The 15463-nt window shown below is 42.6% G+C and overlaps 1 protein-coding gene across 1 annotated transcript in view; it reads left to right on the top strand.

Moving 5' to 3' along the window:
- The window catches only part of atrnl1b (attractin like 1b), a 947890-nt gene that overhangs the window by 889284 nt on the left and 43143 nt on the right, over window positions 1-15463 (top strand). The window contains exon 28 of the mRNA XM_043712811.2: window positions 2424-2538. Coding sequence (XP_043568746.1) covers window positions 2424-2538 — 115 coding nt within the window. The remainder of the gene's footprint in view (window positions 1-2423; window positions 2539-15463) is intronic.

Genomic DNA, 15463 nt, shown 5'->3' with positions numbered 1-15463 from the left:
TATTTCTTGCGCTTTTATATGAGTGTCTTCTTATGAAGATGTGTTATCCAAAGTATTCATTTACAATATTGACTGGATATGTACCTTTTGTATATATAGATATATACACACTACTTGTCTTGCATTTTTGAAAAACAATTTTGGAAATCAAAAGGTACTGGTTACAGTAGCAGCAATGTTGCACTTTCAAGGAACAGACTGCTTAGATAGAAACATGGCTTTTTCCCAGTCCCTGAGTAGTGTGGGAATTGGCAATAAATTGAGTGAATCCATATGAGGTCAGCATTGAGTCGTTTTTCATTGTCAGGAGCAGAAAATTTCATTTTCCAACATTCAATTGTTGAATGATAAGATGAGATTCTCGCTGGACTGTGGCAAGAGCTCTATTTGCTTGCATGTACAACTTCATTATGACATCATCTTAACTCAGTGATATTTAGTTTCCAACTTTTCCACCCGCCATGTAGAAACTACATGATAATGCCCGACATGAAAGTCAGGGCAGCGATCTGGTGACTCCAGCTCATCACTTGCTTCTCTGGAACTCCCATCAGTCACTAATTCCCAAGGGCACGCTCATGGGCAGTGACCATACACAGCTCCTGACCAACATGGCTTCCAGGTTCTCACCAAACGACAGTACCAATTACTCTCTGTCCAACATGAATGAGGTGAAGAAAACCAACCATGAAAGGTACCTGCAGACTGCCAACTCTTGACTTGATATACAGCTGAACTTTAAAGATGGCACTGGTGGCATTGGCCAGTGCTTCCACCTGTGCCAAGAGGGAGAATATGATGTGCAGGGTGCCATAAGAACACAGTGCATAGTTAATAAGATGCATTTGGAAAGATAGCATGAGAAAACTCAGTAGGGTTTGCTGAGGGAAACCCTCCAAATTGTCAAAAATGACACTCTGCCAATCAGGTCAGATTTAGCCCACAAAAACTGCAACATGTTCAGCGAGTGATCACATGACCAAGGAGACACTAGTATTGGATTCAACTTTTGAGATAACTTGCCTCAGGAGCAATAGCCCCTTCCTACTCTCTCTCTCTCTCCTCTGATTGAATTTTGAAAGTTGAAAACTATTATAAGACCTCGTCCTATATGTGAAGAGTTCCTAAATTCAGATTTGCCACTATCTCCAACTGCTTGTATGCAAAGTGTCTTCAGACACAAGCTGGCTTTCGAATGATCTGTGCATTTTGTTTCTGAATATACCTATTACTTCATAAAAATACTTTTAAGGTGACACTCCACAGAATTTTTATGTTATTTCATGACTTGCTGGTTGCATGTGTGTATATGTTATTTTTCTAGATGTGTAGTTATATATAATTGTACAGTTTAATTTTTCTTGGTCACAGTCTTTACATTTAGCTTGAATAAGTTTTTTTATTGCAATAGATTAGCTCTTTATTTGCTATCTGAGGAACCTGGCTGATTTCTTTTTCTAGTACTGAACGATATTTGATATATATAATTGGCAATATCACCTCTCCTTAAATTCACGCTTTGTTGTGGCTGGTGTGACAATGAAAGGAATCAGTTCACCATCCTAATTGGATCATAGCAGTGAGGTTAAAAGGATTGAAAATGGGCCAGGACCTGGAAACATCAATATAAACCACGTGTCTGAAAAGTTATTGTTTATTGGGTAAAATGAAAGAATGAAGCTAACTGTTCTCCAATTTGTTCAAACATAGAAATATGACTGATTAATATCGTGGAAATCCTACTTGTTCTTCTTGTTCATGTCTTTATGATTCTAAATAATGATCAGTTGAAATATAGATACAATAGAGTAACATTATAAATAAATACGACCAATTGTCTGTCTTAGTTTAGTGACTTTCATTTGGATTGACATTTTGCATCAATTGCTTCTCAATTATTTTGAGATTTTGAAAAAAATCTGATGGCTATGTAAGATAATCCATTTAATCTTGCAAAGATATCTCATTGTGATGATTATCTCTGACCCAATTCTTCTATTTTGCTTTGCATCTAATCATTCATAAACAAATCACCTTATTGTCAGCTGAAGGTTATGATTGGAAGTACCACAGCTGTGGAGAAATCTTTTGAACAGTACATTATGCTTTCTTCAAGCTAATAATTTTTTTAAAAATAATTTCAAAAGCAGCTTTCTAAATTCTATGACTTCTGTGAAATCTTGAGTTGCACTAAAGCACTTTTGTGCAATCGTTTGGCCTGCTTTGGCATAGAAGTGGAATTAAATAAACTAATTTTAGTTCTTGTGGAGCTCCACTCCCACTGCAAGCTTGATTAATGGTATGACAGCATTGTATTATAAATTTCCATGCTGTGATAATTGGAAAGCGCAATATACTGTACCAAAGTAGGCAATCTTTATTTGGCAGTTTTGGTTTTACATATATTATTTTATGTTTCGCAGGGAGCCCCCAAACCTATTGCTGTGGAGCCCTGTTCGGGAAACAAAGCTGCAGTTTTGACAGTTTTTATATGCCTGCCACGAGGTTCAACTGGTACTCCTCCTCCTGGACAAACAGGTGAGACAAATCTTTGAATTTGGTGCTCGAAATCCGTAGAAAGGATTGAGAATTGCTTTCTCAGAATTCATCTGACAAATCAATTTATATGGAATTACACAGAATTCAATAGGATACACAACACAGAACCGTGCCATTCTACCAACTAGTCCCTGCTGCCATTTATGCTGCACTCATTGTAACCCTCCATTCCCTTCTACCTCATATACTTGTCTAGCTTCTCTTTAAATATATCTGTACTATTCATTTTATGCATTCCCTGTGGAAAGGAGTTTCACATTCTCACCATTCTTTCTATAAATATGTTTCTGTTGAACTCTCATTTGAATTTCTAGATGACTATCTTGTACTGATAAGCTTTAGTCAAGCTCTTTCCTACAAGAAGAAATATTTTCTGTATCCACTGTATCAAAAAATTTCAGACTTTTCAACATATCTATGGCATTACCCCTAGCCTTTTTGCTGGACAAAAGAGAACCAATCTGATCATCTGATTTTCTGATACGTACGTCCATATGTTTCTGGTATCAAATTGCAGTTTTTCTCTGCACCTTCTCCAGTGTCTGTGTATAGTTTTGTATATGGCAAGTTTTGGGAACTATGTCTTCAATTTAAGATAAAATATAAGGAGTGAGGTGATCTGCAATACAGTCTGCCCAACAGAAGCTGGTGTGGTTTGTTTGTTGGAGGTTAAAGGGACCAAGGTCTTTTACTGGCAAGGAGGTGCAAAGTATTTACACTTCAAAAGAATGACAGCAGCCTATATGCTCATAGATGTTATGGACCAAATATATCAGCGAGGTAGCCTAGACGCTAATTTTTATCTTATGTAAAGGTAAGTGTAAGACGCTGTGTTCCAGATGTAATGCAATTGGCTAGACTACTCAGCTGTAAGCAAAACACACTTTATTCTTACCCTAAAGTTAAATGCAAACTAAAGAAAAAAGAATTAATGTAACTTTAACTCTATTGGAAATCTTAACAGAATAATAAATTAATTAACTACTAAACAGCAACTGTTCCAATTTATTAACATCCCATAAACACACCCTTGGCAAAGGCAAATTGAGTAAAATGATTTTGGGAGCAGAGAGAACTCCAGCTTTTTTGCTGTGGCCGAGGTAGATGTAGTTGCTTCTACAGCCATCTTCAAACCCTAACAACAGTTGAAAGCTAAATTAAAAGCCTGGTTCTGTGGGAGCCTGACTCCACCAGTTTGTGCTTCTATTATTCCAATTTTTGAAAAAACCAAAAGCCTCACAAGCTGTTTACTTCATTACTAATAGGCAGCTCTACTCCTCTATCCTAAAATCTCTCTTCAAAATAAAACAGGACAAAATACACCTTTGAAAGCCATAGTATCATCACACAGTGGATAAAGTAAGAGACCTCAAAGTCTTGGTATATTGAAAAATTTGTCTTGTAAAGAATTGTGTTCTAAACTAACCATTTACATTTAAAATAAAAGATGGTTTAAAATGTAATCCTGCTAGACTATGCTTGCCAATTTGGTGTTGTCCAGAAATTTAGAAAGTGTTTTTTTGATTCCAAAGTCCCATCTTTAATGATCAGAAATGTAACACTATTTTCAGTATCTAGGTTTAAAATCCATAACAGTTCATCTTCCATTCTGGATTAGCTGTGGCTCTCAGTTGTTCACATTCTCAACTCTGCTTCAGAAACTTATGCATTCAGTAAAGAAGTTGTGATTTCATAGCCACTCCAGAACTTGAGAACAAACATCGAGGCTGAGTCTGCATTTGCTTACTTGGGTGGATATAAAAGATCCCATGGCACTATTTCAAAGTAGAGTTTGGGGAACTGCTCTCAGCATCCTGGCCAATATTTATCCATCAAACAACTTCACAAAATAATTATCTGGTCAATATTACGTTGTTGTTTTAAACAGCTTGCTACACATAAATTGGCAGCTGTGTTTTCTACTTAACAGCACAAAAAGAACAACAAACTATGTTTATGTTCTGTCTTTAATGTATTGAAACATCCCGGATCACTTCACGGGTGCAATTATGATACAGATAACAGCTGACTACAGACTTGGGCAAACAGGCGGGTTTAGGCTTGCCTTCAAAGACAAAAATGAAGTAGGGTGGTGGAGAATTGTTGCAAGGATATTCCAGAGTTTGGGGCTAGGTAATAGCTACCAACGTTGGTGTGAATAAAATTGGGAATGCACAAGAGGCCAGAATTAGAACAGTGCAGATATTTCGAAGGGTGGAAGGCTACAGGAAGTTACAGAGAAAGGAAATATTGAAACAATTCAAGAATTTGAAAACGTGGATGACAGTTTTTAAATCAAGACATTGCTTTTGTCCAGGAACCAAAATGGGTCAACGAGATTTAGGCTGACAGGGAAATGGGATTTCTTGCAAGTTGGGACATGGATAGTGGAGTTTTAGATGACAAGCTGAGTGTGCATTGGAATAGTCATGCAGAGATAACAAAGGCAAGAATGAGGGTTTTGGCAGCAGATGATTTGAGATTGGTTGAATTTGATGGTGTTATGAAAGTAGAATGAGTTGATCTTAATATGATGTCGATATTTGCCAGAAATTCAACAGATATCAAATCTGTTCTTAATAAATTGATTTTATACTTGTAGGAGAAAGTGAGGACTGAGATGCTGGAGGTCAAAGTAAAGCGTTTGCTAAGTGTGTGGATTCTTCTCAGGATGAAGAACAGCAGATCTTATATTGTGCCAGGGAGAGAGAGATGGAGTCGATAACAAGGGAATGAAGTTTTGAGCAGCTACCAAGAACAATGACTTAATTCTTCTCAATATTTAATGGAAGGAATTTCTGCTTATCTTGTACTAGATGTTGGACAAGCAGTCTGATAACTTAGCAACAGTGCAGGAGTTGAAAGAGGGAGGGAGGTAAGGCTGAGGGTCATGAGCGTATAAGAAACCCAGTGCTGTGGTTTTCGATGAAATTGCCAAGAAGCAACATGTAAATAAAAATTAGGGGGAACAGAAGAGGTAACAGTACAGGAACAGGAAGAGAAGTCATTGCAAGAGATGGTCTAAATAGGATGGGTGTTACAACTCACAAGGGCTGTTCTTGAACGCTGCTGCAGATACCAGGGGACCTCCCTCACTGCTTGCTGTTTCCACATTGGGCTGTGACACCATCACTGCAACTGCCTTTGAAGCTGTCACCTCCCCCATCTCCCCCAGGCCTTGGAACATGGCTGGGCAGGACCCACTCTCACACTGAGAGAGCGCCATGAGCCACCAAGAGACCAGGCTAAGACACTGGCACCAGCCACGAGAGACTGGGCTGAAACACTGCCACAAACCACTGGAGAACAGGCTGAGACACTGCCAAGAGTTGCAAGAGACTGGGCTGAGACATTGCCAAGAGTCGTGAGAGACCGGGATGAGACACCACCGTGTGCTGCCAAGAGACCGGGCTGTGACACTGCCAAGAGCCACCGAGAGAGCAGGCTGAGACATTTCCAATAGCTGCAAGAAACCGGGCTAAGACACCGCCAAGAGCCGCAAGACTGGGCTGAGACACCGTCCCGAGCTGCGAGAAACCAGACTGAGACACCGCCATGAACAGCAAGAGACCGGCTGAGACACTGCCATTTGCCAATGAGAGACCGGGCTGAGAACCGCCATGAACAGCAAGAGAGCGGGCTGAGACACCACCATTTCTGATGAGAGACTGGGCTGAGACACCGCCATGAACAGTGAGAGACCGAGCTGAGACACCGCCATGAACAGTGAGAGACCGGGCTGAGACACTGCCATGAACAACAAGAGACCAGGCTGAGACACCGCCATTTGCTGATGAGAGTCTGGGCTGAGACACCGCCATAAACAGCGAAAGACCGGGCTGAGACACCGCCATGAACAGCGAGAGACCGGGCTGAGACACCACCACAAACAGCGAGAGACCGGGCTGAGACACCACCACATACAGCAAGAGACCGGGCTGAGACACCACCACAAACAGCGAGAGACCGGACTGAGTTACCGCCACAAACAGCGAGAGACTGCGCTGAGACACTGCCACGAACAGCGAGAGACCGGGTTGAAGAACTGCCATTTGCCGATGAGAGACTGGGCTGAGACACTGCCATCTGGCAATGAGAGACCGGGCTGAGACAGCACCATGAACCACTGAGAAACCAGGCCAAGACACTAGCACATGCCACCAGGAGACCCAGCCAAGACACCACCGTGAGCCTCTGAGAGACTGGGCTGAGACACTGCCATGCACTGCCAAGAGACCACCATGTGCCTCCAAGCGAGCAAGCCGAGACACCACCATGTGCCTCTCAAGAGACAAGGCTGAGACACCACATGGGTGCCTCGCCGGGTCCGTGCTGAGACCGGGAAAATAAACCAAGAAAGAAAGAAGAAAAAAGGAAAAAAAAGGGGAAGAAACAAAAAAGAAATGATGGAACGGATGAGCTCCGGCTGAAACGTCCTACTCTGCTGTCATCTTTTGATGTTGGTAAGATGAGAAGGCAGTTCATGATCCTTATTCACAGAGTTTGTGAGATCATTCTTCTGCTGATCAGGATGCTGCTTCTTGATCTTTCTGCTGCAGAGACTTTCACTTGTTTGCAGGAGGCACAGGGTGATTGCTTCCTATGTATAAGGGTCTTTAATTTATCAATTAAAAGTCGTAACTTAGACCAACTGGACGAGGGCATAGTAAACAAGATAACTTCAGACTTAAAAGCTTTTTACTGCAGAACAAAAACAGCTCCTTCTACTCCAGGTTTCTCTCAAAACATTCAGACCCCCAAGCTGTTCAACTGCCTGGGAGCCAATCACATCACTGTGGGCAGGGAGAAGCTTTTGTCCTTAATAAGTGGCCACAAGTCTACACACCAGTCAGCTACCTGTTGCTAGCCACAGCTACATTCATACATATCCCTTGGCTCTAACTCGTATGCAGAACTTAAAAATGTGTTGCTGGAAAAGCGCAGCAGGTCAGGCAGCAAAAAAATGAGCAGGAGAATCGACGTTTCAGGTATAAGCCCTTCTTCAGGAATGAGGAGGGTGTGCCAAGCAGGCTACAAGCAGGCTAAGATAAAAGGTAGGGAGGAGGGACTTGGGGGAGGGGCGTTGGGAATACGATAGGTAGAAGGAGGTTAAGGTGAGGGTGATAGGCCGGAGAGGGGGTGGGGGTGGAGAGGTCGGGAAGAAGATTGCAGGCCAAGAAGGTGGTGCTGAGTCTGAGGGTTGGGACTGAGAAAAGGTGGGGGGAGGGGAAATGAGAAAGCTGGACAAATCTGCATTCATCCCTTGTGGTTGGAGGTTCCTAGGTGGAAGATGAGGCGCTCTTCCTCCAGGCGTCGTGTTGCCATGGTCTGGCGATGGAGGAGGCCAAGGTCCTGCATGTCCTTGGCGGAGTGGGAGGGGGAGTTAAAGTGTTCAGCCACGGGGCGTTTGGGTTGGTTGGTGCGGGTGTCCCAGAGATGTTCTCTGAAAAGTTCCGCAAGTAGGCGGCCTGTCTCCCCAATGTATAGGAGGCCACAACTTGCGCCCACACCTCCCCCCTCACTTCCCTCCAAGACCCCAAGGGATCCTTCCATATCCATCAGAAATTGACCTGCGCCTCCACATACATCATTTACTGCGTCCGCTGCACTCGATGTGGCCTCCTATACATGTCATGGGGACAGTGCTGAGCCTAAAGTTTGGAACTGGGGTGAGGTGGGGGAAGGGGAAATGAGGAAACTGTTGAAGACCACATTGATTGCCTGGGGTTGAAGTGTTCCGAGGCGGAAGATGAGGCGTTCTTCCTCCAGGCATCTGGTGGTAGGGAGCGGCGGTGAAGGAGGCCCAGGACCTCCATGTTCTCGGCAGAGTGGGAGGGGGAGTTGAAATGTTGGGCCACAGGGCAGTGTGGTTGATTGGTGCAGGTGTCCCGGAGATGTTCCCTAAAGCACTCTGCTAGGAGGCGTCCAGTCTCCCCAATGTAGAGGAGACTGCATCGGGAGCAATGGATACAATAACTGATATTGGTGGATGTGCAGGTAAAACTTTGATGGATGTGGAAGGCTCCTTTAGGGCCTTGGATGGAGGTGAGGGAGGAGGTGTGGGCGCAGGTTTTGCAATTCCTGCAGTGGCAGGGGAAGGTGCCAGGATGGGAGGGTGGGTTGTAGCGGGGGCTGTGTGGACCTGACCAGGTAGTCACGGAGGGAACGGTCTTTGCGGAAGTCGGAAAGGGATGGGGAGGGAAATATATCCCTGGTGGTGGGGTCCGTTTGGAGGTGGCGGAAATGTCGGCGGATGATTTGGTTTATGCGAAGGTTGGTAGGGTGGAAGGTGAGCACCAGGGGCGCTCTGTCCTTGTTACAGTTGGAGGGGTGGGGTCTGAGGGCAGATGTGCGGGATGTGGACGAGATGCATTGCAGGGCATCTTTAACCACGTGGGAAGGGAAATTCCGGTCTCTAAAGAAGGAGGCCATCTGGTGTGTTCTGTGGTGGAACTGGTCCTCCTGGGAGCAGATACGGCGGAGGCAGAGGAATTGGGAATACGGGATGGCATTTTTGCAGGAGGTAGGGTGGGAAGAGGTGTAATCCAGTTTGCTGTGGGAGTTGGTGGGTTTGTAAAAAATGTCGGTGTCAAGTCAGTCGTCATTGATGGAGATGAAGAGGTCCAGGAAGGAGAGGGAGGTGTCAGAGATGGTCCAGGTAAACTTAAGGTCAGGGTGGAATTTCCGCCACCTCCAAATGGATCCCACTACCAGGGATATTTTTCCCTCCCCACCCCTTTCCACCTTTCGCAAAGACTGTTCCCTCCATGACTACATGGTCAGGTCCACGCGCCCCCTACAACCCACCCTCCCATCCTGGCACCTTCCCTTGCCACCGCAGGAATTGCAAAACCTGCGCCCACACCTCCTCCCTCACTTCCATCCAAGGCCCTAAAGGAGCCTTCCACATCCATCAAAGTTTTACCTGCACATCCACTAATATCATTTATTGTATCTGTTGCTCCCGATGCAGTCTCCTCTACGTTGGGGAGACTGGACGCCTCCTAGCAGAGCGTTTTAGGGAACATCTCTGGGACACCCGCACCAATTAACCACACTGCCCTGTGGCCCAACATTTCAACTCCCCCTCCCACTCTGCTGAGGACATGGAGGTCCTGGGCCTCCTTCACCACCGCTCCCTCACCACCAGATGCTTGGAGGAAGAACGTCTCATCTTCCGCCTTGGAACACTTTAACCCCAGGGCATCAATGTGCACTTCAACAGTTTCCTCATTTCCCCTTCCCCCACCTCACCCCAGTTCCAAACTTCCAGCTCAGCACTATCCCCATGACTTGTCCTACCTGCCTATCTTCTTTTCCACTATCCACTCCACCCTCCCCCCCCCTCGACCTATCACCTTCATCCCCACCCCCACTCACCTATTGTATTCTGTGCTACTTTCTCCCCACCCCCACCCTCCTCTCATTTATCTCTCCACTTTTCAGGCTCTCTGCCTGTATTCCTGATGAAGGGCTTTTGCCCGAAACGTCAATATTACTGCTCCTCCGATGCTGCCTGAACTGCTGTGCTTTTCCAGCGCCACTCTAATCTAGACTCTGGTTTCCAGCATCTGCAGTCATTGTTTTTACCTAGTTTTCCAATTTCAGTACACAGTGAAAAATAGAGCTAAAAGACACGGTCCTTACACTTGTTTGATTAGGACTAACTTCCACCCCTTTAAGTGGCTGTCACTTACTTATTTAGTTAATGTGTTTCGCTGGATTATAAGAGTATAAAGAGAATTAGCTGGGACACCACAGTAGTGGATCGGAGATTGTATCCTGTGAATAAAATTATCAAATAAAAATACCGTGACTTGTTTTATCCAACCATCTAGCTTGGTGAACACTTTGGACTTAGGAACTGGAGATGAGGGCTGTACAGCAGGAATGGCCAGCAAGACAGACAGCAATGATTGATCAGGGACTAGCACGTCAAGGGTAGAGGTAGCAGAGGAACATCTGGGAGTGAGTTTAACCTGAGGGTCACCATGCCTTCAGGCAAGGCAGGGTCTCAGCCACTACAAGAACTGAGTCGACACTGTTGATATCTCTGTGTATTACAACGTAGCTTTCTAACCAACTGTGTTAACCAATCAACAACAGTGACCTCCCACCCCCACCCCAAAAAATAAGCAACGTACTTAGCATTGCGTGTTCAGTTCTTCATTAACTTTCTTTTTAACTATGCTTATTACTTCAAATGGTCTGTTTCCTTCTATTAACATTAACAGGAAAAGAGTTTTATGTGTTGTATTGCAGATCAAATTTTACAAAAGTCATGCTTGTTACTGTAATTTGTAGGTTTTGAAATTTTAACAACATTATAGCTTGATCTTCCATATAATGTCTAACAATGTAGAGTTATTTTAAAAGAAATGAACCCAGGGGTAATGGAGCAAGTGTGTCAAATGTAAAATAAACTGATTCCCTTGTTCTTTATTGTGACATGCTTGTATCCTTCAGCACTAGAGAAACATTACTTTGCATGACAAAACCTGACTGAATCCTAAGAGAATTCCAACACTGCATACAGGGGATGAATATCTGTCATTATGACTTGGCAAGGTATAATGCTCATAACAGAATTAATAATACATTAACTGTCAAAAAGAAATCAAAATCAAAATTCTTATAGGCTTCTAGTCATACTATAACATATTCTTCCCAAGGAGAGGAAACGCACATGATATTTGCAAATTTTAATTTTGAAATTCACACACACACACAACACACACACATACCCACCTACCACATGATGGAATAGCAGCTGACAGGAACAAAGTTGACACTGCCCATAAAATCATGCTGCCGGTTGGTGCTGTTTGGGACCAACATCTGAGCAATCACCTAAGGTAGAGTTAGCCCCTAGTCTGCAGACATAAGAGGGACAGGAACAATAACAACAACTACAATCCAGGGAATGCAACCAGTCAACCTATGACTGGATTTTAGAGAAAAATATTACTATTTTCCTTGATTGTTTCAAAGTTTCTTAACATATTTCCTAACATAGGGTTGACATTGCCTTGTGACAAAATGGATGCCTTCTTTCCTTTCCATAAAGAATTTCATGGACAGCAAAATTTTGTCCTCCTTGAAAATATTTGATAGCAGCCAAATCAGCTTTGATTAAACTGGAATTACTACAATAAACAGCCCTAAGAATGCTCCCGTTTAACAATTTGTCTGCCATGTAATGCCAACTGCGCAGGCTCAAATGCACTATGACAAAGAAAACAATGTCATGGTGTGATGTCATTGGTGTCACCTGCTCATGTGCAGAGAGTGGCCATCTTGTCAGACATCTTGGTGTTGGCAACACACAAAATGATTTCTAAGCAGCCTTGCCAAATTATAGTGTTGGAATGAAAGTGAATTATGTTTTTAAAAAAAGTTTCATGCAAATGGCTGTAGATGCTTCTTCTGTTTATAAAGATGCATGTCATTTGATTTAGCAATTGGCAATTTGGTATTCTGATATTTTCATATTGAACAGTAATTCATAGACTTTGTAAATAAAGGCCTGCATGTGTAATCAATAGTAGGATCGATATAAGGCAATGAAACATTCATCTGCATAAAATTTACTGAATCCACTGCAGCACTCAATAAAACTATATCATTATATTTGACTATCTTTAAAAGGCATCTGCAGAAAGAAAAACGTAGTTAATGGGCTGAATTTTCATAAGGGAGTTCATCTATCAAGATGAAATGCAGTCAATGGCATTACCGTGCCCTCCTTGGGGAGGTCATCACTAACCAATAAAAACAAACTCATTGAACTGGCCACGTAAGCATGTATCTACAAAAGCAGGTCAGAAGCTGGGAACAATGCAGTCAGTATGTCGTCCCCTGACTCTCCAAACTGTGCCCACTATTTACAAGCCACAAGTCAGGAGTGTGTTGACATGCTCTCCACGTGCTTGGATGAGTACAAACTCGGGAAACATGATGCCATCCAGGTCAAAGCTGTCACATGTACTGGTCTGTTGATATCATCATAGTGGTTCTTCAGAGAGGTCACATACTTGGTTAAGGTCAATAGAAACTGCTGGAATAAACTGTTGGTAAGATTACCTTTTATTAAAATGTCTTGTAACTATGTAATCAATGAGGCTGAGCAGAAAGATCAACACACTCACACACAGTCCCTCTTTCACTTACACGCACACACACACATGTCTACTTATCGATAAATACACACATGCCTACCTATCAACACATACACACACTTTAACCTGCCTACATGCAGACACACCTACACATGCCTATATGCAATATCTGTTTTCATCTCTGGTTCACAGAGATATCTCTATCTCCCTGATCTGTTCTCAGCCTTTTTGGAGGAGCTAGATGATTTCTGTTCTCCTGTTGTCTTTTTCTCAAAATCAGTTGAGTAATCATATGTGAACATTCTTAGAATACCAGCTTGGTTTTAGGTCTTCGTCCAGATCCTGTGGATAACTGGTCCATTCCAGTGAAGGTCGTCTTTATGTAGATACCAACATCTCCTGTATCTTCTTAACTATTCCATTCTCAGTATCTATATGATAATATCTCAGCAGCCATGCTGTTTTATTTCAGAATTTGGCATTCCCAATTTTGATACAAAATCAGAAATTGCTGTAAAAGTTCAGCAGGTCTGGCAGAATCTGTGGAGAGAAATCAGTATTCTGAGGAAGGGTCACCTGACACGAAATGTTAAATCTGATTTCTCTCCACTGATGCTGCCAGACCTGCTGAGCTTTTCCAGCAATTTTTGTTTTTGTTTCTAATTTACAGCATCCACTGTTTCTTTGGGTTTTTCCCAATTCTGATTCCTATTTTGCACAAGTTCCCCTCAGAGAGTTCTTTCAAGTTATGGGCTTTGTGATGTTAGTTGTATTTTTTAGTTTGACTTGTATAGCACTCTAGGTGAAAGTGGGTACTGCAGATGCTGGAGATTAGAATCAAGATTAGAGTGGTGCTAGAAAAACAGAGCAGGTCAGGCAGCATCCTGATGAAGGGCTTTTGCCCGAAACGACAATTTTCCTGCTCCTCGGATGCTGCCTCGCTTGCTGTGCTTTTCCAGCACCACTCTACTCTTGCATAGCACTCTTCCTTCTCTCTGTCTGTTCTCATGATTCACTGCATGGGCATTGTGGAAGAGAAGGAAGTTGAGAATCTGCAATCTTTTTCTTAATAACATGGAACCAGACTATTCTGAAATAATGTGTGACTGTCACTCAAAAGTCACAATTAAATTATCATTTTTATTCAACAAGGTTTTGATCTCTTTCAGTTCCAATATTTGCTTGTGGTTGCTAGTGAATTGGTGATGTGCGCAAACCTATAGAACTCTGTGAAGTTGCACCCATTCATTGGAAAATTGTGGACTATTATCTGAAATAATGAGGTCTGGAATACCATGCGCAGCAAAAATGTCCTTAAGTATTTCCCTTTGGTACACTGAGGCATGACTGAGATATTTAACCTTAATCCATCAAGAATTACAGTCAATAACTAAGAGAAATATCTTCTCCTGGAGTTTGAGGAGATCTAGCACCGTTATGGACCAGACACCCTCAAAATATTTTAATAAAGTAGCCTAGACCCTAACTTTTTCTTATTTTAAAGATAGATGTAATCTCTTGAAAAAACTGTTTTGTCTTGCCAATACGATGCTTAGTTGTATCTAAACAATTGTCATTGTGGTTCAAAGAACAGAACAGCATAGGAGCAGGCTGTTCAGCCTTCGAAGCCTGAAATAACACATGCTGCTTTACTAACCTAAAAACCTTTTACCTTTGCACAGTCCATATCCCTCTATTTTCTACTTATTCTTGTACCTGTCAAGCTGCCTCTTAAATATTGATTTTCTATCTATTTCTACCAGCTCTTTAGGCAGTACTTTCGAGGCACTTACCACCCTCAGTGCCTTTCACATCTCCTTTAAACGTACCCCCTTTTACCTTTAACCTATGTCCCTGAGGATTTGACATTTTACCCTAGAAACAATACTCCAACTATGCATTCCATCCATGCCTCTCATCATTTTGTAAACCTCTATCTGGTCACCCCCCCCCCCCCCCCCCCCCCAGTCTCTCTTGTTCAAATGAAAACAAACCAAGTTTGTCAAATCTCTCCATATAGCTAATGCCCTTCAAACGTGGCAGCATCCTGATAAGCCTTTTCTGTACTCTCTCAAAAGCCTCCACATCATCCTGGTGACCACAACTGTGTGCAGTATTCCAAATGTGATATAACTAAAGTTCTATACAACTGTAACGTGACTTGCCATTTCTCATACTCTGTGTCCTGGCTTGTATCCCAAGCATGCGATACAACTTCTTAACCACCTTATTCACCTGTGTTGCCACTTTCAGGAATTTATGGACCTATGTGTCTAGATTCCTTTAAATGTTAATGCTTCTAAGTGTTCTGTCATTTACTATATACTTCCCTTCTGTATTAGACCTTCGAAAATGCATTTTGTCCAGATTAAATTCCTTCTGCCAATTCTCTGTCCAAGTCTCCAACCATCTACCCTGTTGTATTGCCTGGCAATCCTCCTCACTCTTCATTTACCTGTGCCAGATTGAATAAGAATTTTCCTCCATGATTGACAATTTACATGAATTTAAAGTTTGGCGATATCACAAGGTGGTAGAAAGTCTTTCATTGGTTAGGTTAGTTGAGGGAAAGGCTTGATTGATGATTGCTGCGTGAGCAAAAACGTAATGGTTGGTTGTGTGAATTTGCTTTAGTCAATAAGAATAAGTTTTGCTTTTTGCAAACATTGTAACACTACTCTCACTTTGTCATAAAATTCTGATGTGACTGAAAGTTGAATAGAATGTCAAAAAAAAGCAGATGACCCCTTCTAATCCTTGAAGAATATTGGCCATCATTCTTTGAA

Source organism: Chiloscyllium plagiosum, unplaced genomic scaffold, assembly GCF_037043375.1.
Source record: "Chiloscyllium plagiosum isolate Xiang-an unplaced genomic scaffold, Cpla_swu_hap1 HiC_scaffold_22, whole genome shotgun sequence".
NCBI lineage: Eukaryota > Metazoa > Chordata > Chondrichthyes > Orectolobiformes > Hemiscylliidae > Chiloscyllium > Chiloscyllium plagiosum.
This window is presented reverse-complemented; position numbering and strand designations above follow the sequence as displayed.